Source organism: Podarcis pityusensis (assembly GCF_964106645.2).
Source record: "Podarcis pityusensis genome assembly, chromosome: 1".
Classification (NCBI taxonomy): domain Eukaryota; kingdom Metazoa; phylum Chordata; class Lepidosauria; order Squamata; family Lacertidae; genus Podarcis; species Podarcis pityusensis.
This window is the reverse complement of record NC_138028.1, coordinates 17,111,907-17,136,080: the sequence shown is the minus strand read 5'-3', so window position 1 is coordinate 17,136,080 and position 24,174 is coordinate 17,111,907. Positions and strand designations below refer to the sequence as shown.

The window sequence follows — 24,174 nt, the reverse complement described above, 5'->3', positions numbered from 1 at the left end:
GCTTTTTTAGCTGTCGCGTCACACTGTTGGCTCATGTCAAGTTTGTGGTCAACCAAGACTCCTAGATCCTTTTCACATGTACTGCTCTCAAGCCATGTGTCCCCCATCTTGTATTTGTGCCTCTCATTTTTTTTGCCCAAGTGCAATACTTTACATTTCTCCCTGTTAAAATTCATCTTGTTTGTTTTGGCCCAGTTCTCTAATCTGTCAAGGTCGTTTTGAAGTGTGATCCTGTCCTCTGGGGTGTTAGCCACCCCTCCCAGTTTGGTGTCATCTGCAAATTTGATCAGGATGCCCTTGAGTCCATCATCCAAGTCGTTGAATAAGACCAAGATGTTGAATAAGATCCAAGATGTTGAATAAGACCGGGCCCAAGACAGAACCCTGTGGCACCCCACTAGTCACTCTTCTCCAGGATGAAGAGGAAGGAAGGTCCTTGCCTGTCTGGAATGTGTCCTTGGACTCTTGCTTGTCCACATGGCAGATAGAGTGTCTGTAGAAAGGGAGAGGGTGTTCTGTACAAAGGGAAACTTTGCATCAATTGCTTCACTCACATGGGCCTCAGGCCCCACCCACCCTTGGGCTGCAGAAGATTCCCTTCCCCTGATACAGATGTTAAAAAGTGTATTGAAACTGAACCTTGAGGCAGCTGATAGGTTCATTCATTCACAGGAGCCAAACACTGATCTTCAGCACCAACTTCTTTGCGGAAGGGACCAGACGCATGGGTAGGCAAACTAAGTCCCGGGGGCTGAATCCGGACCAATTGCTTTTTAAATCCAGCCCGCGGACAGTCCAGGAATCAGCGTGTTTTTACATGAGTAGAATGTGTGCTTTTATTTAAAACACATCTCTGGGTTATTTGTGGGGCCTGCTTGGTGTTTCTTACATGAGTGGAATGTGTGCTTTTACAATGGTACCTCGGGTTAAGTACTTAATTCGTTCCAGAGGTCTGTACTTAACCTGAATGTTCTTAACCTGAAGCACCACTTTAGCTAATGGGGCCTCCTGCTGCTGCCGCGCCGCCGGAGCACAATTTCTGTTCTCATCCTGAAGCAAAGTTCTTAACCTGAAGCAATATTTCTGGGTTAACGAAGTCTGTAACCTGAAGCGTATGTAACCCGAGGTACCACTGTATTTAAAACGCATCTCTGGGTTATTTGTGGGGCATAGGAATTTGTTCACCCCCCCCCAAAAAAAATATAGTTTGGCCCTCCACAAGGTCTGAGGGACAGTGGACTGGCCCCCTGCTGAAAAAGTTTGCTGACCCCTAGACCAGTGGATGCCCAGGTGGGTGCTACTCTGTCATAACTCTTGAGAAAAGGGGGTGGGGTGGGGATCCTGCAGACCTCTTGAAGTTGTTGGACTCCAACTCCCATAAGCCTCAGTGGCACAGGATGGGGGGTGTCTAGCAGTATCTAAAGGGCCTCCTGTTGGCTGCCCCTGCTCTGAAAATATAACCATGGTTGGTTATATTGTAGGGTTGCCATATGTTTGGAATTTCCCAGACATAGCTGGGATTTGGCCATCGCAAAAAGTGGAATTCGCAGAAATGTCTGGGAAAAGCTCAACAACTTTTGTGTTGGGATTTTCACTTTTTCAAATACAGTACGGCAACCCTACCTTGTTGAAATAAATGCAATTCAGCAGAATCTGTAGGAGGAAACGTAATTCCATTTCATTTTCAATTTGCTGAACCGCTTGGCTCTGACCTCTGATTATGAATTAACAACATTCCCAAAGAAAATGTATGATTTCAAGATTATATGGGTAAGAGCGCCCACTACAGCAGCCATGGATTACAACAGAAGGCTATACAACACAGACATTTCCTACGCTTTTGCATATACACAGTCAGAAGTACAGGATACAATTCCAAGGAAGGCTTTAGTCTTTTTGGATCTATCATTCCCTGAAATCTAAGAGCAGCACTAGCAGTGAAGAAAAAAAATATATGAAAGGGAATTGGCCAATATACAAAGTATTATTAAAAGAGGAAGGAAATTAGCTGAAACTAAAAAACTTCGAAGAAATTAGCAACATCTGTCAGGTTAGTTACAATATCACCAACTTCACGAGGTATTTAAACTAGACAAAAGAAATGGTTTTGCGATGGAACCCTCCAGATTGGAAAAAGTGTTGATATTTTCACCCCTCCCATTGCAAGAATCTCCTGGTCTGATGTTTTGAGAAAGGAGGGGGTGGAAACTGCTCTTCTACTCTTCCTCTCCTGACTGCCTGACTCTGTGTCGAGACAGTCTTATCTATGTTGTGACTAGATGGCTGAGTGGGAGATGTAACGCTCATGCAACCCAGTAGTTCTTTAGTTTGTAGTAGCTATTAGAAATAAAAGGAGTTATGCTTCACAGCTAGCTTCTGCGTTATTTATACTCTGCACGAGTCTGGTGCTCACAATGCACAGTTGTGAGTCCAGTGCACTGGGACCTGCTTTCCAGGATTGGAAGGTCTCCAAAAGTGCTCCAGTCGTGGCAGAACCAGTTATTGAGTCCAGTCGCTGGACATCGGTTTAAAGGCATACTGTCAAAAAGAACTGATCAATTCTAAAGTAAAAACTTTCTCCAAAATGTACCGACTCCTTCTTGACTTCCCAGTCAAGGACGTAAAATCTGTAATGGTCAAGTGGACTCAAGATTTTGGCTATAGTATCCCAATGAATGCCTGGGAAAATCTATGGAAGGTTAATTTGAAGTTCACAGCATGCTACACCTTGAAAGAAAATTTTATGAATTCCGCTTGTACTTAACACCACTAAAATTATCTAAAATGTTTAAGACCATTTCAAGTGAATGCTGGAGATGCGGGGATGCGGAAGGCTCAATGTGGTGGATCTGTAATAAAATAAAGGAATTTTGGGATGTAATTTATAATGAGCTGAAAAGAATGATTAAGGCATCCTTCATAAAAAAACCTGGAGGCTTTCCTCCTGAGGATACTAGGCCCAGACATACCTAAAAATGCGAGAGAAATATTCTTGTATGCCACGGTAGCTGCAAGATTATTAATCACTACGAATTGGAAAGGAGATAAAATTCCAACAAAGCTGGAGTGCCAAAGTAAACTGTTAGAATATGCCGAGTTGGCAAAAATGACAGAAAAACTGAGAGGTCATACTGATCAAACATTTATTAGAAAATGGGATGGGACATGTACAAAAATATCTTAAGGATTACTGTAATAACATGACGTCAGTGGCAGGCCTTGAATGACTTCTGTAGTATGATGGATAATTATAAGAGAATATAATATTGATGAAAATTAACAAAAGAAAATGAAAATAAGTAGTGTGCTAGATAGACTAAGTGGTAGATGCATGATGGGGTGGCGAGAAGTCGTTAGAAACCCAAGAAGAACATATTGTGATGTGATGTGACAAATATTACCATTTGATTTTCTTTCTTCTGGATAACCCTTTTGTTTCTTATTTCTTTTTAATTTCAATAAAGCATTTTTTAAAAAAGAAAAGGTAGAGATCTAAGAGAGGCAGTTGCCAACCTGCCTTCGACACAATTCCACAGATTCTGTGTAGTAAGGAAATGTTATTCTAGATGCTGTGCACTGATAATGAGATGAAACTGGGACATACCTTTTCCCCTTTCCAACTCAGTTCTGCTGCCCAGTACACCCCCATACTGTGGCTATTATTTGTCACTTAATACAAAAATAGTATCTAGGCAACTTACAAGCAGAATAAAATACACACTGAAAAACATAGCAATTATCAGCATATCTGGAGGATACTCCCCATCTTTTCAAGGGGCTCTACCAACAGTGTTGGGACGTGGGTGGCGCTGTGGTTTAAACCACAGAGCCTAGGACTTGCCGATCAGAAGGTTGGTGGTTCGAATCCTCGCGATGGGGTGAGCTCCCGTTGCTTGGTCCCTGCTCCTGCCAACCTAGCAGTTCGAAAGCACGTCAAAGGGCAAGTAGATAAATAGGTACCGCTCTGGTGGGAAGGTAAACGGCATTTCTGTGCACTGCTCTGGTTCGCCAGAAGTGGCTTAGTCATGCTGGCCACATGACCCGGAAGCTGTACGCCGGCTCCCTTGGCCAATAGAGCGAGATGAGCGCCGCAACCCCAGAGCCAGCCACGACTGGACCTAATGGTCAGGGGTCCCTTTACCTTTACTTTACTTTACCAACAGTGTTTTTAGTTTGGAATGTTCTTGTTGTCCCAAACACAGTTTCAGGATTGCATGTGGTTAAGTTCCTAACCTCCTTCTCTAGGCACGGAAGCCTGGTTCGGTAATTTACTCCATCTGTGCGCTGGCAACGTGGCTGTCAAATTCCAGGGACAATTAAAAGTTGTTAACATTAAATGCACTGGGACATATGTATCTTAGTACAGGAATGATCAGAAGGTATATGGTAGTATACTGGTTAATATTTTGTGGGATAAGGCTATCAGTGGCTACTGGCCATAATGGTCACTCTCCAGGGTTGCTTCTGAATTTCAGTTGCTGGGAATCACAAATGGGGAGAATGCTGTTGCATTCATATGGTCATTGAAATGTACAGCTGGAAAGGACCCCAAGGGTCTTCAAGTCTAACCCCCTGCAAGCAGGAATCACAGCCAAAGAATCTCTGACTGATGGCCATCCAACATGTTTAAACACCTCCAATGAAGCAGTCCACCACCTTCATATCCTGCTTGTGAGTTTCTGATAGGCAGTTGATTGATCAGTTTGCATAAGATGCTGAATGAAATGGGCCTTTGGTCTGATCCAGGAGGGCTCTTACAAACCACCTGGCAGACTCCCAAGGAACTCCCTGAATCCTGACTCTGCCCTGAGACACCCCAAAGCTTGATATTGCCCTTCACTTTGAACTGACATTTGCTTCAATGAATGGAGAGATCAAAATCTGCTGAGATTTTCAAATGGTTGTTTCTTTAACCCCCCAACAAAGCCAAAGGATTGCTACAGGAGAATACAAAGAATGGCAAAGTGGAAATCGCGCCTTATTAACGATGTCTATTGTCTTTCACAACATCACCTTTCCTCATACTGTATACAGGTACCCAGCAGAAGAACTATATTGTCTCAGCACCAGTTCTTCTTCTTCTGCCTATTGTGATATTTTCCATCCTTCATGTTTTGCATCTCTTTTAGTGGGTAGTTCTCTAGTCCAGATGGATGGCAGGCTGCCTGCTCTTGATGGGGTTATTCTCCCTCTCAAGGAGCGGGTACACAGCTTCAGGGTACTTCTGGATCCTTGCTGTTGCTTGAGGCTCAGATGGCCTCAGTGCAGCAGTGCCTTCCATCAGCTTCAGATGGTGGCCCAGCTGTGCCCCATCTGGACAAGGATAGTCCAACTTATGTTGTCTTATCACTAAAGCATAGTGCATTTTCCCTAATAATCCAATGACATTTAGTCAATTTGGTCACTCTGCATTCAGTGCTATCCACTCTAAGCCTGCCCTGAACACTATCTTAGCATCAGTGGGACTTCCTTTGCAAACAGACCAGAGGCTGTTTATTGAAATCCATTAGCCATCATTAACTGTACATTTAGTTTGTTGCCAGTCTGACCTTGGCACGCTCCTGCATTTATAAGCTCACCTTCATTTCTCTAGCTAGCACAAGCTAAAAGTAAGCTGTGATGGCAGGACAATTCTCACTTCTCCATATCTAAGTTAACCGGTGTGAATGCACAACACTCCATAACACTCAGTCTCCACAGCACACCTTCTGCCACAAAAATATTTTCCTAATTTAAATCATCCTCACCCTGACACATTTCATTTAGAATTTGGAAGGAAGATTGAAAGATACATTTGAAAAGTATGCTTGTTTCACATAAAAGTTCCATGAGTTATGTGTGCAATTTTTAAACAAGAAAATAAAGTATTTTAAAAGAAAGTCCCCCTTGTTCACTGAGATTTTCTACAAGATATGCTAAGTAGTGCCCCTGAAATGTTTTAAATGTTAGGAAACATTACTCTGGATCTCATAGAGGGAAAATAGTTAAATATTCTAAAGTATGAATATATAACCTCAAAATACAGGACTTCCAACTCCCATCAGCCAGCAAGATCAGGGGTGATGGGAGTCGAGTCCAGCAGCAGCTGGGGGGTCTTAAATTATAAACTATTACATTTTACACAACAGCACACATTAATTGAATTCACGCTAACATAACCATTAATATTGTAATCCAAATAAACACAAGTGGAGGAGGGAAAGCAACCGTTTCTGCACCCATTCTTGAGTGCAAAGTTTATTTATTCAAAGCATTTACACCTTACCCTTCAACCAGAGCAGTTTACAAATCAATGAAAACTACGCAGTCCATTTCCTCAGGTGCTGAATCCCAAAAAGCCAAGACGCAGAAAAGAAAAGCAATGGGAAGCAGAGATTACACTCTTTAAGCACAATTTACTGGAGCACTTTTACAAGCACCACCGAAACCAGCCTCCAAATATTATATGCATTCGTCCTTCACCTTGTCCCAGGAGTCCCCCGTTTGCATAGGATCGCGAGGCACGTTGCCCTGAGCTGTAAAATCATGTTAGACAAGAGGCACCTCTCCAGAAATGCCTGCGGGGCAGCGGCAGCTCAGTTCCCAAAGGGAAAATAAAGGCAGCGACGTCTCTTCAGACGATGCGCCGAGCATCCAATTGCAAGAACGGCAACCAGTTCGCTTCCCAAAACGGAGCGATCGCGGCGAGCCAAATCGGGAGTCTCCCGGAGAGAGGAGTGGTGCCGTTGCAGCTGCTGGCGGTTTGGGGAGGCGACGAAGCCTCCGCGTCACCTGGTGAGGAAGAGCTCCGCATCTTCTAGTCCTTTACGGAGGGCCCTTAAGGGAGGCGGCAGGATTCGGCGAAAGCGCGATACGGATTAGCAAAGCGAAGCGGCGAGAGGGAAGCCACGGCGAGGCGGCATTTTGCTCCCCTTGCCTCCAAGGTGGGGGAAATCCTCCGCCCGATGGAGAGGGCAGGAGGCAGTCTCCCCACCCTCCCGTCCCTCTTTTCAACACTGCCCCCGGGATGGCGACACGTTCCCATCCGCCACGGACGCTCTGAGGGAACCGACCCCTCAGAAAAGCCAGAGGCGCCCAAGTTGCCTCTTCCGTCGCCGCGCCAACCGGCCCAGCAAACCGGAACCAGCCAATGACAGTCGCGAGAAGCTCTCTCCAGAGAAGTGGGCGGGGCCGCAGAAAGCAACGGCCGACCCACCCGACAGAAGCTTCGTCAGAAGCCAACGGCAAGCTGAGTGGAACCCAAGAGGGAGATGGTGGAGGAGGAGGAGGAGGAGGAGCGGGTGGGTGGGCGTGGCTCCGCGGCCGAGCTCCTTCGCGATAGGCTGGGCGCCGAGAAGGAGGGGAAGCGAGGGGCGGCGGAAGACCAACCGGCCTCTTTGGCCGTTGGTGAGTGAGGCGTGGTTTGGGTGGTGGGCGGAGCCCTGAGGTCGAGCTTCGCCCGGCGATTGGCCCCCCGGCCGCGAGCGGGGGGCGTGTCCCGTCGGCAGCCGCGGCCTCCCCCGGGCCTGGATGGCGGGCGAGGGAGGCTCGGGGCGCCTGTCTCTCGCAGCGGCGGAAGTCTCGCGAGGCGGCGCGGGCGGGATTTGGCGGCGGCGGCGGAGGCTGCTGCCTGCTTGCTTCCCACCCTCCTCCCTCCCTCCCAGCGAGGAGCTGGTGTTTGTGTGGAAGGGGGAGGAGGCGGCCGCGGAGGAGGAGGAGAGGGAGAAGGAAGGCGAGCGAGAGGAGCCTGAGCCCCGCCGGCGTCGGGCGGACGAGCGGAGCCGAGGCCCGTCGCTAGGCTCGGGGCCGCCGCCGCTGCGCCCGCCGCCATGGCCTCGGGAGACACCTTGTACATCGCCACGGACGGCTCGGAGATGCCGGCCGAGATCGTGGAGCTGCACGAGATCGAGGTGGAGACCATCCCGGTGGAGACCATCGAGACCACCGTGGTGGGCGGCGAGGAGGAGGAGGAGGAGGACGACGACGACGAGTGCTGCGAGGACTGCGGCCCTCACCACCCGCCCCACCGCCGGCACCACCACCACCACCATCACCACCACCCGCCCATGATCGCCCTGCAGCCGCTCGTCACCGACGGCGACCCCAGCGGAGGCGGCGTGGGCGCCGGGGGCGGCCAGCTCCATCTGCACCACCACCCGCACCACCAGGAGGTGATCCTGGTGCAGACCCGCGAGGAGGTGGTCGGCGGAGACGACTCGGACGGCTTGCGGGCAGACGACGGCTTCGAGGACCAGATCCTCATCCCCGTGCCGGCCCCGGCCGGAGAGGACGAGTACATCGAGCAGACTCTGGTCACCGTCGCGGCCGCCGGGAGCAAGGGCGGCTCGGGAGGGGGAGGCTCCTCTTCGGGCGGCGGCCGGGTGAAGAAAGGCGGCGGCGGCAGCGGGAAGAAGAGCAGCAAGAAGAGTTACCTGGCCGGGGGAGGAGGCGGTGGTGGCGGCGCGGCCGAAGGGGGCGGCGGCGGCAGGAAATGGGAGCAGAAGCAGGTGCAGATCAAGACCCTGGAGGGGGAGTTCTCGGTCACCATGTGGGCCTCGGGTAAGTGGAGCGGCCGGGCGGGGCTCGGCACCTTGCGCGGGGAGGCCCCCAGGGTCCGGGGAGCCCTTCTCCGGGCCCGGCGGGCACTTTCCCCCCGTTTTGTTTTGAAGGGAGGCCATGTTTGGATGTGTGTGATGGGCGCCGCCATGTTCATCTCGCCAGGGCAAGTATGGCGGCTTCCCCCGAAAAGATGGCGGGGTCTGCGCTTGCCTCTGCCTGATTGCCCGGCTCCCTCCGGCGGGGGGGAAAAGGGAAAGAAAGATGGCGGCGGCCCCGCCAAGATGGCGGCCGAAAGGAAGAGAGAGAGAGAGGAGGGGAGGCGAGGCGGCGCGCCTGCCTGTCCGCGCGCGCGCGCGCGCGCTCTCCTTCCTTCCCCTCCCCCCCCATCTCCTCTCGTTCTCTGAGTGACTCCTGGACTAGGCCGCAATGGCGTAGTTTCTGCAGTAGGGGGAGGGAGGGAGGAGGAGGGAGGCGGGGCAGGCACGCGGCGGCGCGGGCCGAGCTCGCCGGCCCCTTCCTTCCCCTCTTCCAGCCTCTCTCCCCCTCCTCGAGCTGCCTCGTTTCCGTCCCCTTCCCCCCCGTGTAGCCTCCTTCCTTTCATTCTCTACCCCGTGACAGACTCGGGGCAACCTTTAAACGTTCCTCGCTGGGCTTTTCCCTTCGTCGTCTTTTCAACCTTCTTTCCTTCCCCCACAAGCAAACGGATAAGCCGTTTCCTTCCCTTCTTGCGCCCCGCCTCATGTCCGTTTCCTTTCCCCAACCAGCCGCCTCGACTTGGTAGCGCTTGCCTGACTGGTTCCTCCTCATTTCTCTCCTTCCTCCTGGGATTTTGGCTAAGTCCCCCTCTCCTCCCCATAAAAACTCCCGAATGAATTCCGACAAGAGGTCTGTTCAGGAAGCGCGGCTTTCAGTTTTACTGCCAGTAAGTCGGGGAAGCGCCCAAGTTGCCGCCTCCTTCCAACACCAGAACTGAGTCCCTTTATACGAAACACGTTTCCCAAACAGCCTATTTTCACGGTTCCTAGACTCGTGAGTGTGCTTAAAAGTCTCTTTAGCTGACATCTAGCGGGGTTTTTAATAACTTGAGGGGTCTGAGGCCTAAAATTAGGCGCCTGGATCACTGACATCTGCTCTGAAGGAAGGAGGTGGATCCTCTCTGACCCTGGAAGCTGGATCTCTGGCAGAAGACCAGCAGAGAGAGTGCCTTTTGACTTAAGAGGTGCTGCCACCTCTTCTCATTACACAGCAGGTGTGTGAAATTGACACTGCCGGCCTCCAGATCCAGGATATGCTGTTTCAAGGGAATTAACCTCTGCAGTAAACAGTTCTTGCGGTTCCTGCCTGTATAGATGGGTTAATAGTAAAGGGTACCAGCTGTAGGAAACTTAAGGGTTTTAGAGTTCTCAAATGTTTTTTTCAAGTTAAATAGAGTGTTAATGAATGGAGAACCTACTACCATTAATCCTTTATTTTTAAGTGTCCTAATCCATAGAATTGCAGAGTTGGAAGGGACTGTGAGGGTCATCTAGACCAACCCCCTGCATTGTAGGAATGTTTCACACAAGAGTCTCATGCTCTAACGAGTGAGCTATCCCAGGTTATACGCAAGTAGATCCCTTGAAGTATCGCCTACAGAAACATAAAAATGGGTATGAATTTGGCTCCTGGTGTTTTACAATATATGCCTGCTTGGCTGATTAGAACACAGTTCATGCACATTTCAGTGTGTTAAGTGAAAGAAACATAAATATTTGCTGAATTAGCTTGAGTTTCTACCTTATTACTGCATTGATAATACATAGTTTTAGAAAGTCCTGGTGTTAAAAGGGCAACTTTGTATATTATTAATAATAGCAGCACAACATAATCCCCAGGACAGAGTAATTGTTTTAATCATTAATAAAATAAACACTGCCAGCCAGGAGCACAGTCCAGAATCTATGACTATACAGTCTACATAACATTTGTGCTGTACTAATTTTGTACATGATATTTTTTCATTGAGTAAATATATCATTACATTGCTTAGAGACCAGTGACAGATGTGTTTGGTGTGCTCTCTGTAAATCAGTGGTGTCAAAACTTATTTCAAAGAGGGCCAGATTTGATGAAGGGCTATGTTTGTTGAGTTTTTTTAGGATTGAAGTTGTTGAGGGTTTTTTAGGATTTTATCCCAGGAAATAAACTGCCACAGGGGCCGGATTAGGCCCCCAAAACAGACTTTGGGCATGCCTACTGTAAATCCAAACTACTAAACACAATCACTTAATTTAGAACTAAGGCTTGTAATTCTTAGGAAGCAACTCACATTAGATTATGTGGAACATCATAGCTCAATCCTGTGTGCTGTCTAAAAACTATCCCAGAACAGATTTTATTCAGTGTTTTTAAAATTTCCAGTCCCCTTCACTATTGGTTATCTTGTCCTCTGGTACTTCAGAGAAACTGAGCAAGTGGCATTCTGTGACAATCTAAAATGATATTTTCATAGCCATATCACTTTATTGACCATGCTGATAAATTTTCAAGTAATTGGGTTTCATAAGTGGTTCACGGAATCTGATAAGTTAAATGGATAATTTCTGCAGTGACATACCCATGCTTTCTTAGAAGCAAGTACTACTGATATAAATGGGGCTTACTTTCTAGTGCAGATTGTAGTCCTATATGCTTTGTGCTTATGTTAAGCAGCTTTATCAAATATTACATGATGCAGAAGCTATTGCCAGAGGTGCCGAAAGTCAAAGATCAATTAGCTGCATTGAGCTGTGGATTTTCAGGCATCTAGTAAGGTGTTTGAAGCTACTGATGTTGATGGCCTAAATGAACTCTGTTAGTTATGGGCTCAATTCTCTCTGTTTCTGAATCAAAATCAGTGCATTAATCCAGGCTTGTTTTGACCTTGTATAAATAATGCAATAGCCTTTTCTGCTGAAATGTAATATGTATATACACCCATTCTTTTCTGTGGTGCTCTGAAGCCTTGATAGCTCTCGAAGTCCCATCAGCCTGCTTGTATAATTTAATTGAGTACCTGCCCTGTTTGATCACAATATTGTGCTTGCTCCTTTAAGGCACTTTACAGACCACTAGTTCAAGGTGTGCTTAACAGAAGTAGCATAATTGAATTCTCCATATATGCCTTACACTCTTAACAGTGGGATATATCTGAAATAATATAGTACAGTGGTACCTCGCAAGACGAAAAACTCGCAAGACGAAAGAGTTTTTCGTTTTTTGAGTTGCTTCGCAAGACGAATTTCCCTATGGGCTTGCTTTGCAAGACGAAAACGTCTTGCGAGTTTGTTTCCTTTTTCTTAAAACCGTTAATACCGTTAAAACCGTGCTTCGCAAGACGAAAAAATTGCAAGACGAAAAAAATCGCAGAACGAATTAATTTCGTCTTGCGAGGCACCACTGTATGATGATTAAACACAAAAAGGCTCAGATCAAACTTTTAACAGTTTGTACAAAGTTAGAAGAATTTTTCATGCTATCTTTCAGCCACCTCTTTACTTAGTATTATATCGTCTTTGTGCTATTATTCTCTTTTGGATTCTCCCAAGTTCTGAACAGGAGTGCTATGCATCCCTCAGTTTTGGGACTGGCTACCCAGAATATTCCTTTAGCCTTGTTTAAGGGAAATTTAATGCCCTCCTGCAGAAATAATTGTTGTAGGAAAGTTTAACACTTCTACCAGTTCTGAATTTGAATGTTATTGAATAGGGTAGGATTTGAGGAGGATGTGTTCAGTTACAGTACTATACATTAAATGGCACTCCCTTTTAGATGCTCAAATAGTTGAACTGGTTAAACTTCATAAACTTCTCAGATACCGTCTTCTGAAATCTTGAATGCATCTTTTTACATATCCTGTGTTTTATGATATGGAAACCAAGTTTTGGTAACCAGTTCAACTTGCTCCATAATTGCATTTATGCTGTGCCTTATCTGAACTTGTGACAGTGGAGGTCAAAAACAGTTTTTAGGCATTCTCTTCCCCCCTTTTCATGCACGTGGAAAGCCTAATAGTTTCTAGCATAATATCCTGAATTACTAAAAAAAATTGTGTTAATACACCAAATACCATGTACTTGCTCTCAAGTGACTTTTAATTTTGAAGTTTGGGGTTGAGTAGAGTTGCTTCTTAAGCAAGTTAATAACTTGCAGCTTTCAAATTAAGGGAAGTCCTTCTGTTGTCCTTCTGGGTAATTAGTTACATTCCAGGGTCCCATTATAGCACAATGCTATTTCTCAAACCATTAAGAAATCCCTCTCAGTTAGTAAACGGGAAACTATTGCATGGCTATTGCAGTGACCCTTGTCAGATAGCATCTTCTAAACTAGGGGTGGGTAGGTTGTGGCCCCGTATACTCTGTTGGACTCCATCTCCCATCATCCCTGACTATTGACCATGTTCTCGGGACTGATGGGAGCTAGAGTCCAACAACTTACGGGGGCCACAGGTTCCCCCAGTCCTATGTGCCATTCCTTTTTCACAAGCCTAGTACATCTATGCCACTCCAGAATGTTTCAATGCTCTTCTGAACTAGGCATTACTTCCACATAGAAATCTAGATTTCACTGAGAAGCATTTTAGCCTAGTTTCTCTCTCCCACCCCATTGTATAGTTTTCAGCAAACTGACGCGATACAGGCGTATCTCATTAATAAGAATTCACTGCAGTAAGATCTAGGTCATAATGCCCAGAAGTAGAAATGTAAGTTTAGATCCTAGTTATTAGAAATTCAGCATGTAACTGCATAATACAATGTCTTTAGCCACAACACCTGTGGCCACTGGCATCCTATCATGTTACGTTTAAGCCCCAAATCGTCCATTGATGCCCTTGACTATGCTTCTGAAACTTGACTGCATCCATCAGTTCTACTGGATTTTTTCTGCTCTGTTATCTTTGGGTTGCTCAAGCCAGTTTGGGGTGTTGTTATGTACAGAAGATAAATGAACCAGATGTTCACCAGAACAGAGAATGGCTATAACTCATTTGGTTTCCCAAATTTGGAAGTGGTCACTATGTGAACAGAATGCTGGACTGGATGGGTGTTTGGTCTGATCCAACAGTGTTCTTCTTAAATTCTTGGATTCCCCATGCTAGTGCCAGTAATCTGTTCTGCATGATAATATACACGTATTATTGCTCAAACTGTGCATACAGCTTGCTTCTGCTAGGTTAGATGATCTGTCAAGTTAGGGTCCTAGAACCATACACTGTGAAACCTAAGAGCAAAGCAACAGCAGCTCTTTAATCTCCATTCTTTGAAGGTATAATCATCCACCCTCAGATCCATTGAGGATTATTGAGGGTTCCTTTACCAGAGAGTATTCAACTCATCCAAGTCCAATAGTTCAGGATACTTGAAAACACTTAATATATATATTTCTTTTTTAAAAAAATTTCAGAATGTAAAATGATTTTCCCAGTTAACAGCAATGATTCATCCTAAGCACATAATTGGGGACATGAGCAAATAAGATTTATGGTGAAAGTTAAGAAGCACTGACATGCATGCAGACCAGCATTATATCTGATCTCATTTCATCGTCTTCTTTAGTGTGCATTGCAATCTTACTTGCTGCTGGTTACCTTTGCTTCTTTCTCCCATGGCTCCTTCTAGTTGTCTGTCATGTTACTTAAATCCTTATTCTTTAACCAGACTTACCATCTCTATTCATAAACTCAGATCCACCTTTCTAGAGCATTGATCACATTTGAATGCCAGAAGTGTAAAAAAATTAAAAAGTTATATAGGAATTCTTGAGATTTTGACGCTATTCAGGAGGAAGGAATTCCTGAGAATCCTTCATTGAACTACTACTTGAAAATTATATTTAGAGCTAGTGGTGGCATTCACAAAGAAAGAAAGAACTGTATAGGTCAGGGATCAGCAACCTTTTTCAGCTGTGGGCCAGTCCACCGTCCCTCAGACCATGTGGTGGGCTGGACTATATTTTCTTTTGGGGGTGTGTGTGAAATGAACAAATTCCTATGCCCCACAAATAACCCAGAGATGCATTTTAAATAAAAGCACACATTCTACTCATGTAAAAACACGCTGATTCATGGACCATCCATGGGCCGGATTGAGAAGGCGATTGGGCCGTATCTGGCCCCCTGGCCTTAGTTTGGTGTTTCACGTGGAAGAATTTTCAAGGGTGAGCTATTCTTGATACCTCTCCTTGTTAGCTTATTTGGAAACTAAAATAATGGGATCAATTCATGAATTTCCCCCTTTGCAGCAGACATTTGACAAATTAGCATATGGCTTATTCATTTCTTACATGCAAATATTATTTTTGGATAGTGTTAGGGGTAGAGCTATTCACTATTCTTTCTTACAGGGAGTTTAAACTAGCTAATTTCTTCTTCGGTGGAGGCAGTAATTCTTGCATAGATCTGCCCTCCCACTTGCAAGGTCATTGAAATTAGCGTCCTATATCCTCTGAGTGGAGAGAGTTCCTATGTAGTTTCTGGTCCTTCCCATCTTGGTGCATGGGTCTTTTCATTGCATTCCCCACCACCCACCCCTCTACCTAGCCAGGGTGGGTCATGAGGTGGGCTTTTGGCTGAATATGTGTTTTAAGTTTAAAGGAGGAGGCATTCAACACCATATCCATTCCGTGCACAGTTTCTGAGAGCCCTAGGAGAGGAAGAGGTTGCTCCTCTAGGAGAGCAATTGCTATTGGTAGTGATGGAGGGGAGCACCCAGATGGCCCAACCACCCTGTCAGGGTGGCTCTGCTAGGTTGGTGCTAACCCTCATAGGCAGGAAGGACAGATCAAAATGGGTGTAAGCCAGTGGATCTTTAGGCTACCCCACCCTCTGATTCTGGATAGTGGATCTGTCCACCTGGGGCTACAGAAGTGGATTAGCTAGTGCGTAGTACAGGAGCTGCCATGCCATCTTCTGAGGGGAAGGTTCAAAAGGTGGAATAGGATCTACCACCCGCTGCACCATTTGAAAAGTTTGCAGTGCTTATCTAGGGCCCTTGCCTGGTCTTCGATAGCTGCGACAGCAGAAGGGACAGAGGCGTTGCTGGGCAGCTTTAACTAGCAGGCTTTCCTTCTCCCCAGACACCTTTGCAAGCCTTTGCCCATGTCAACAGACATCAGGACCGAAAGCCTGATGCACACATTGACAAGATGTGAAGGCTTTTTGCCAGATTCTGATGCTTCCCCTGAAGCAGTGGGTGTCTACAGCAGCCACAGCACAAATTAGTTTCGAGATACAGATGAACTACCCAGCATTCAAGAGCAGGCAAAATATGTACTTGTTTGGACAGACCATGTTATTTCAAATACTCACAATAGCAGGCAGGGATCACAAGACCTTGTTCACTGCTGCAGGAAGCACTGTACCTGCCGTGCAATCTCCATGATCAATCCTCCTGGCTCATTCAGTTCTCATTCATTTCCAAACCTGCACAGCAATTCTGGGATCCTTGGAGATGCTTGGAACTTCTTGTTGGTTCTCAGCTGCTCTTTGGCAAATGGAGCTGTCAAGGAAGTAGGACAGCAGAGAGGACAAAAAGGAGGCATTCTGGGTTGGGGGTGGCTACTGTGGATCTTTAGGATCCTCCCAATCCCCCATCGCACCCTCTCACTGGATTTTAAAGGGTTTTAAAAGGACAAGCAGCCATTAAAGGCAAAATGGGGGGGGGGGGAATCACTTGCCCCTTTCTGTCCTGCCTGTAGGACAAAGGGGCTTCCTCCACCACAGTCTCTCTCTCTCCCTTTGCCCTTAGGATTGCTTTGTTTGTGCTGTGCTGTGCTGTGCTTTTGGTAGTTTAAAAAAGGAAGAAAATGAATTGATAATGAAATATAGAAACTGTCGAACACCTTATAACAAGCTATGGCAACAGATTTTGATTACCCAAAATGTTCAGTTAGCATATGTGCCCTGCCTGCTGTTCATATCTTTGTTGGGTTGTGGATTATTTTTCTAGCAAGGAATTGGCAGTTGAAGAATTCAGTTCTTTAGAATTAAAAATTCCGAATTCCTCTTTATTTAAGAGGGAATTATTATTAAAAGAAAGTGGAAGTTAATTGCCACCTTATTGATCATGCTGTTGCTAAATTAAGCTGAAATTGGCAGAGTTGCCAGTGTATATATTTATAGTTACAACTCATCATACATTGAATTTAGCATTGTATTCATTTGAAATAGGAAATATTTGCATGTTCTATAAAGCTAGTGCTTAGTACTGGGGCGGAGGGCAGAGGGTTCCGTAAAGTACAGATTTGTAAGCAAATGACCATTTGCTAATGCATTTTATTATCTTTTTGACCCTGCATATGGAAATAGCTTGAGGGATGTTTGCTAGCGCTAAGGGTGGGGGAGGTTGTGCTAAGGTACAAGCCTAGCCAACGGTGGTGTCCTTCGAGGATGTTAAATCAAAATTCAGTTTGCTCTAATCATTTCAGATGACAAAAAAGACATTGACCATGAGACTGTGGTGGAAGAGCAGATCATTGGTGAGAACTCCCCTCCAGACTACTCTGAATACATGACAGGAAAGAAGCTACCACCTGGAGGAATACCTGGCATCGATCTTTCCGACCCTAAACAGCTGGCTGAATTTGCAAGGTAAGTGGTAAGAGAATTGTTTTTCTAGTAAAAACATTATTCCATTATTCTCATTCATAATTATCAGATACTGAGAAATGATCTTTCTGGCATAAGAGTTCAGTCACTGAGATAGGAATTGTGACTGTGAAATTTCTTCAGAGTTCTCTCTCTGATTAGGTCATTCTGGAATAAATTCTCTGGCTTGCCTGCCAGATTCCTCAAGTTTCCAGATTCCTGTTTCAAAGTCCATTCTCTATTCCATCTTGCCTCCAGCCTTCCCCCTCTGGGGTCCATATCCTTAAATGTGCAGAGATAGGACCAGTCTCTTCTCACTTCCTAACCCTGTTCCTTAGAGGTTTTATTCCCAGCCAAAATAACAGCTTCCCCTCCCTCACAGAAGTTGAACTGTAAACTGTTTAGTTTCCTGGACAGTGGAATATTTCATGCCATCACACCAGCTCAGCCAGTCAGTTTGAGACTTTGCCATCACAACTGCAATACGATACAGTTGGGTTATGTCAGAAGATTACTTTGTTAATACAAAGCAAATAAGAATATATTTCCTTTTCACTGATCAATGCTGTTGTGCTTTTCTTTGCAAGAATGAAGCCAAGAAAAATCAAAGAAGATGATGCTCCAAGAACGATAGCCTGTCCTCATAAAGTGAGTAAAATATTATGATTGCTGATAGCCTGATAGTCAACAAAATGCTTTTTAACTTCAGAGTTCATGCTTATAAAGACTGCTTCTCTGTTCCTTTTAAAAATTAAAGTATGAGGAAAGTTGCATACATTTTGTATTGTATTAAAGTATTGTTTCTCCTGATGGGAAGTAGAAGGACCATGGCAGCTAGGAAAAAGGGAAAGCAGCTCATGTATTTAAAAAATTAAAAAAACTGAAAATGACTTGGCAAAAAATGTGAAGAGGCTGAATGTGTTTTAGTAGAGCACCCGGAAATCCTAGTTGTAATACAGTCCACTGATGTGTCATCTTTGTATTCTCTCGAAGGGCTGCACAAAGATGTTCAGGGACAACTCTGCCATGCGGAAGCATCTGCACACTCATGGGCCTCGAGTACACGTCTGTGCGGAATGCGGCAAGGCCTTTGTGGAGAGCTCAAAACTAAAGCGGCACCAGCTAGTTCATACTGGAGAGAAGCCCTTTCAGGTAACTATTTTTTTTCAAAATACTTTTGGTAGACATTTATGCTGCATGTAGAGATCATTCTGAGGCTCAAAAAACCCAAAGGTACCTGTTCTCAGATAAAATTAGGTAACACCAGTCAAAGGGCTGGAAATAATCTAAATGTGTGGACAGAGAATAATTCAAGCAACTGCCCAACAGGCATTTCACACTAAATCTTTTCCTATCCTGTCTTGTTGGGTCATTCATGGTGCTATCTTTCCATAGTTACCAGGAGGTTTGAGATCAGGTCTTATAACAAGCAGCAGACTTAATAGCTGCTAGGCAAAATATACCTAGCAAAATGTAATTACATTCACTCACTCACCCCCCCCCCCAAGCATTTCATTTGCTGGCTGCACACTTCATCATTGTCAGAGACTTAATTATTGGAGCACTTGCAAGCTGTTGATGTAGATGGAGTGCAATATATTGAGAACTGTTTCTCCCTTTCCTGACATGCTGCATTTTCCCACTACAGGCCAGGCCTCAGAGGTTATATAGGTGTGGGATGTCTTTCACTGATAAGTCATACTGTCTAGTTTGCCAGCTCAAGATGTACAAACTGGACAACATCATAAACAAATTGTATGTGTGTTTTTTCTCCTTGAGGTTTTTAGAATGTGCTTGTATGCAAACTTTTGTAATAGGAGCAATAAACAGAAATCTAGACAGTGGAGAAATTCTGTTCCTGTTGTGAAAGCTGGCGCTCTTAGAACTGTTGTTTTACCTCTCAGTAGTAGTAGTTTGCCATGGCTGTTATTCACCGTCCTTTATATAAAGCAATCAAGAATTGACTTTTGCCATGTTGTTGAAGACATGCCTCATCATCAAATGTTCCTCAGCCTTTCGTTGGCAAAAATCGTGCAAGAGGGCTATGAATGAAGCCGTGCATAGAAACAAGTGCATAGAAACAAGATAGTGAATGCCAACTTTGATTTCAGTGGATAAAGTGATCATTGTCTTTATCCTCCAGAGACGTACTTTGCTTGTTATGCCTGCTGAACTGTTCAGATAACACAGGCATTGCACCATAGCATTTATAGGAAGGAATGGGTGAATTCTTCGTGTCCATGGGATTCCTAAGTTCTTGGCTGGGAAGCCTGCCATTTGCAGTAATTTTTTTAATGTAACGTTGTGGTTAATTGGTGTACATTTATAATGTATTTTCCTGGGGAAATGTGGATTAAAGAGTAAAGGTGGTGCTTGAAGGATACCAAGAACTGCTTATAGGCTTATGTAATGTTACCTGGACTACTACTTAACTGCTTTAGAAATGTAAAGCTTTTTCTTGAGATATCTTACTGCTAGTAAATTCATGTCACGAGGTATAGAATCATACTTTGCATTGTAGAGTTGGAAGGGATCCTGAGGGTCATCTAGTCCTAGCTCCTTCAACCATTCCTCATAAGGCTTGGCTTCTAGACCCTTGATCATCTTAGTTGCCCTCCTCTGCACATGTTCCAGCTTGTCAACATCCTTCTTAAACTGTGTTGCTCAGAATTGGACACAGTACTCCAGGTGTGGACTAGCCAAGGCAGAATAGAGCAGTACTATTACTTCCCTTGCTCTGGATACTACACTTCGGTTGATGCAGCCTAGAATAGCATTAGCTTTTTTTGCTACTGCATCACACAGTTGACTCGTGTTAAGCTTGTCTACTAATAGTCCTAGATCTTTTTCGCAGGTACTCCAGGCAAGCCAGGTGTCCACCATCCTATATCTGTACAGCTGGTTCTTCCTGCCTAAGTGTAAAACCTTACCCATGTCCCTATTGAAATTCACTGTTAGTTTCGGCTCAGTTTTCCAATCTGTTAAAGGTCTGATTGAATCACTATTCTGTCTTCAGTGGCATTGGCTACCCCTCCCAGTTTGGTGGCATCTGCAGATTTGATGAGCATCCCCTCAATTCCTTCACCCAAGTCATTTATAAAGAGGTTGGAACAACAGTGGCCCAGGACATAACCCTGTGACGTCCCACTTGTTACGTTTTTCCAGGGTGACGGGAAACCATTAGTGATCACTCTTTGTGAGCCAGTGTGGTGTAGTGGTTAAGAGCGGTAGACTCCTAATCTGGGGAACTGGGTTCGCGTCTCCGCTCCTCCACATGCAGCTGCTGGGTGACCTTGGGCCAGTCACACTTCTTTGAAGTCTCTCAGCCCCACTCACCTCACAGAGTGTTTGTTGTGGGGGAGGAAGGGAAAGGAGAATGTTAGCCGCTTTGAGACTCCTTAAAGGGAGTGAAAGGCGGGATATCAAATCCAAACTCTTCTTCTTCTCTTCTTTGTATTCAGTCAGTGGCGGAGGAAACGGAAGAATTACCCCGCTTTGGTCCGCGGTAGCGAGGCGAAGCGGGGTGAGCGTGCGTGTAGACAGGAGTGCTCCGAAGCGCAGTTCCAGAGAAGCCGGCTCGGCGGCATCAGCAGCAGCAGCAGCGCTCGGGAGGGGGAGGAGAGCGGGGGGCTGACTGACTGACTGGCTGGCAGGCAGGGAGGGGGCGCGAGGGAGAGGGAGCGAGCAAGCGAGCGAGAGAGGGAGAGCGAGGAGTTCCCGGGGGCTCGGTTCAGCGCTGCGCTCCCCTTCTCGCCCGTGCCGCTCTTGCGCTCTCCGCTCTGCTTGGCCTGGGCTCAGGCAGCAGCCGGAGCTGAGGTGCCGCCGCGCCGTGTCCGGGCCCCGCTGCCAATCGCTGCGCAGGTTTGGAACGCGCGCCATTTTGTGAGCGATAGAAAATCTGCCCGGCCAGGAAACGCCGCGGATCCGCCCGCCGGGCCGGGCTGCCCTCCTCCCGCAAGAGGGAGGTGGGTGGTGGGCTCCGCTCCGGGGCCGAGGCCCTGCTCTGCTCCCTTTCTGCACAGGGCCCGAGCGTGGCGGACTAAGCGAGGTATTCAGTCAGTCAACCAGCAACAAATATGATCCTGTGTATGGAAGTCCATGGGTTTGCGTTTCAGCTTCATTCTGAATATTGTATGTTTGTATTGCATTTTTAAAATGATTGCCCGCTGCCTTGTGACTACTATGAGAGACTGTATAGAAATGGTGACTAGAAAGTGCCAGCGTGCCATGAGCAAACTAATAATAGTTTCATGTTCACAGTATTTGAGGCAAAAATATTAGTCTTGCTGAGACCTGCTCCTAATGCCCTGTGTTTTCATTCAACAGTGCACGTTTGAAGGTTGTGGCAAACGCTTTTCACTGGACTTCAATTTGCGCACACATGTGCGAATTCATACTGGAGACAGGCCCTATGTGTGCCCTTTTGATGGCTGTAATAAGAAGTTCGCTCAGTCAACTAACCTGAAATCTCACATCTTAACACATGCTAAGGCCAAAAACAACCAGTGAAACTCTGCAAGAAGAAAGCTCTTGGACTCAAAGCATCTTACTTTACAGGAGAATGGTTGAAAATGAATAAGCCTCCCCTTTGTATATTGTTTCTAGGAAAGAATTTAAAAAAACAAACAAAAAAAGAACCCTACACGCCTGAAGGACTTGTTTTTGATAAAGTGGCAAAATAAACTTTAAGGGTGCATTGCTGCAATGCTCGATTTTGCTCTATAATTTGGGTTTCGAGAGTACGGTGTTTTTGTAAAGCGTGGCCCCACCTGGAGGAGGCAAGACAGTTCATGGACTTGCATCAAAGACAGTTCTTTCTACAACAGTGCTAAAATTGGACTTTTCACATTGTTATAAATATGAAGCTCACCTGTTGCTTACAATTTTTTAATTTTGTATTTTCCAAGTGTGCATATTGTACACTTTTTGGGGATATGCTTAGTAATGCTATGTGTGATTTTTTTCTGGAGGTTGATAACTTTGCTTGCAGTAGATTTTCTTTAAAAGAATGGGCAGTTACATGCATACTTCAAAAGTATTTTCCTGTAAAGAGAAAAAAAAGTTATATAGGTTTTGTTTGCTATCTTAATTTTTTTGGTTGTATTCTTTGATGTTAACACATTTTGTATAATTGTATCGTATAGCTGTAATGAAATCATGTAGTAACAAATATTAGATGTGATTTAATAGTGTTAATCAACTTAAACCCATTTTAGTCACTTTTTTTGGGAAAAATACTGCCAGATGCTGATGTTCCGTGTACTTTCTCTTTGCCTGTTCAGTTAAGGAAAGTGGTGCTCAGTTGTAGAATGTATTGTACAGGCACTGACCTTTTAACAACACCTGATATGTACATCCCGTGTAATAGAGTGGGCAAAAAAATAAAACAGTGGTCCTGAAGAAAGAATATGGCAGAAAACAATCTGTAAGCACAGCCTATTTTTCTTCTGTTGTCCAGGACAAATTATAGTTCTTTAATGTCCCAGAAATTGGATGCTAAATAAAACTCAAGTTACCTTAACTACCCCCCTCCCCTGCCTTCAATTAGATTTTTAATGTAAGTGGTGTATCTTCATCACAGCACTAAACCCCCAACCTGAATAACACTAAGCAGTTGTGGAGATTTTGATCTCTCTGGATCATATGGAGCCTCCCATTGGGCGCTGCAGCTTTGACAGTGAAGTATAGCTTTTGGTTTTTTTTACATTCAGCAAGTGGTGGAGCAGGACAACCTATAGACCTCTGCTGCCTTGGTCTGATAAGGTAAGGTGATGACAGCTGCACCCATTAGTGGGGTGAGTCGTGCATGTGAATTGAAACACCAGAATGCTGAAGTAACCTGTCCTTGGCCTGGGGAGATGGTTCTTACCTTTGAGAATCTATAGAACAGTATAGTGCAGGTTGCATATTTTTTGTTGAACAGAGCTGTGTTGTATAGTTGCTGTCATTTTTCCTTCTTGGTGTCCCAATAGCTGCCCTAAGTACCAAAACAGCAACAAGCTTAACTTGGGATTCTGAGCCGAGAAAAGGGTGTCTTCTGCATCAGTGATGTGAATTTAAATGATACAACCTATTTTGTTTGACTCTGTAATGCGTTACTGTTGTACAATAATTCTGCATAACCTAATCAAGGGACAATGGCAAGAAGCTGTGCAGGGCACCCAAGCCCCACCCCTGATCAATGGAAATTTTAGTAGCTTTTGAGGGCACTCCCCATGCTCACAAGAATATGACGGGATTCATCCTGCACAAGGACTTCTTCTGGCACAGCAGAGTCCCTCCCCCCCCCCTGGCATGCTGCATGTTGGCTAAGGGCATCGGGACACTCTTCAGTACCTTGTATGTTCAGGAGGGGGGCAGACCAAGCCATCCGCTTAGCTCTACATTGAATTCCTCTACTTTCAACCTAAAGGGCTAGGAACTGAGGGCTAGAAATGAGTTTCTTGGCAAGCTGAAATCTGAACCCTGTACCGTGTGCTGCAACTTCTGTTTTACACTTCCGCAGAATTGTAGCAGCTTGTGTAACCGCTTAAGAGATTTTTAAAATATTAAGCGGTTTATAAATGCTTTTAAATAAACACAACCCTGGTTGTACAGAAACGTCATTGCTGCAATGAATCTGCAATTATTAACGAAGATCTAGCTTGCAACAGGACAGAGAATGGGTATATTGCTGCCAGTGTGCCCCCAGTGTCTGATTTTATATTCGAACTGGATGGGAAGTGGGAATACAATTTTCATGTGTCAGCGATGCAACTTCAAAATGTAAATCTCCTGGGCTTAAGTTCTTAATACGGGGAATGGAAACTAAGGTACCTGCTCAAGACTGAAGGTTTCTCATCTTGAAGCATCACTTCTGCAATAGTTTTGCTAAGGAATGGGATCTTGTGTTTCTGGAGAAACTTGCCCACCAATTAAATGCATCTTGGGGCCATCTCAAGCCAAGCCTTAGTTTTGTTTCTGTCTTGGTATCATCTGTCTTAACTCTGCTTACACTAACATAAGCCAGCATTGGTAGACAAGTGTTTCCGTTT

At 45.3% G+C, this 24,174-nt stretch overlaps 1 protein-coding gene and 1 long non-coding RNA gene across 3 annotated transcripts; both read left to right on the top strand.

Annotated features, from left to right (window-relative positions):
* The first annotated feature begins 2,925 nt into the window (after positions 1 to 2,925).
* Positions 2,926 to 6,627, top strand: LOC308470447. Its single transcript, XR_013982427.1, has 2 exons — positions 2,926 to 3,811; positions 4,173 to 6,627. It is a non-coding gene; the product is annotated as an uncharacterized lncRNA (long non-coding RNA).
* Positions 6,628 to 7,523: 896 nt separating this feature from the next.
* YY1 (YY1 transcription factor) lies at positions 7,524 to 23,745 on the top strand. 2 transcript variants are annotated; one of them, XM_080981453.1, is made up of 5 exons: positions 7,524 to 8,538; positions 16,981 to 17,143; positions 17,728 to 17,788; positions 18,134 to 18,292; positions 21,467 to 23,745. In XM_080981453.1, exons 1-5 carry the CDS (start codon positions 7,809 to 7,811, stop codon positions 21,647 to 21,649), a joined length of 1,296 nt encoding a protein of 431 aa, XP_080837579.1. In that variant the 5' UTR covers positions 7,524 to 7,808; the 3' UTR covers positions 21,650 to 23,745. The 2 variants fall into 2 exon arrangements, with proteins under 2 accessions (XP_080837579.1, XP_080837580.1); XM_080981454.1 differs by having other exon boundaries at positions 7,707 to 8,538; positions 16,993 to 17,143.
* Positions 23,746 to 24,174: the final 429 nt, after the last annotated feature.

Excerpts from the sequence above, each read along its gene's own strand:
- YY1 (XM_080981453.1), top strand. The coding sequence starts at position 7,809 with ATGGCCTCGGGAGACACCTTGTACATCGCCACGGACGGCTCGGAGATG. Across the intron at positions 17,144-17,727 it reads CAGCTGGCTGAATTTGCAAG|AATGAAGCCAAGAAAAATCA; the intron begins GTAAGTGGTAAG and ends TTTCTTTGCAAG. Across the intron at positions 18,293-21,466 it reads CTGGAGAGAAGCCCTTTCAG|TGCACGTTTGAAGGTTGTGG; the intron begins GTAACTATTTTT and ends TTCATTCAACAG.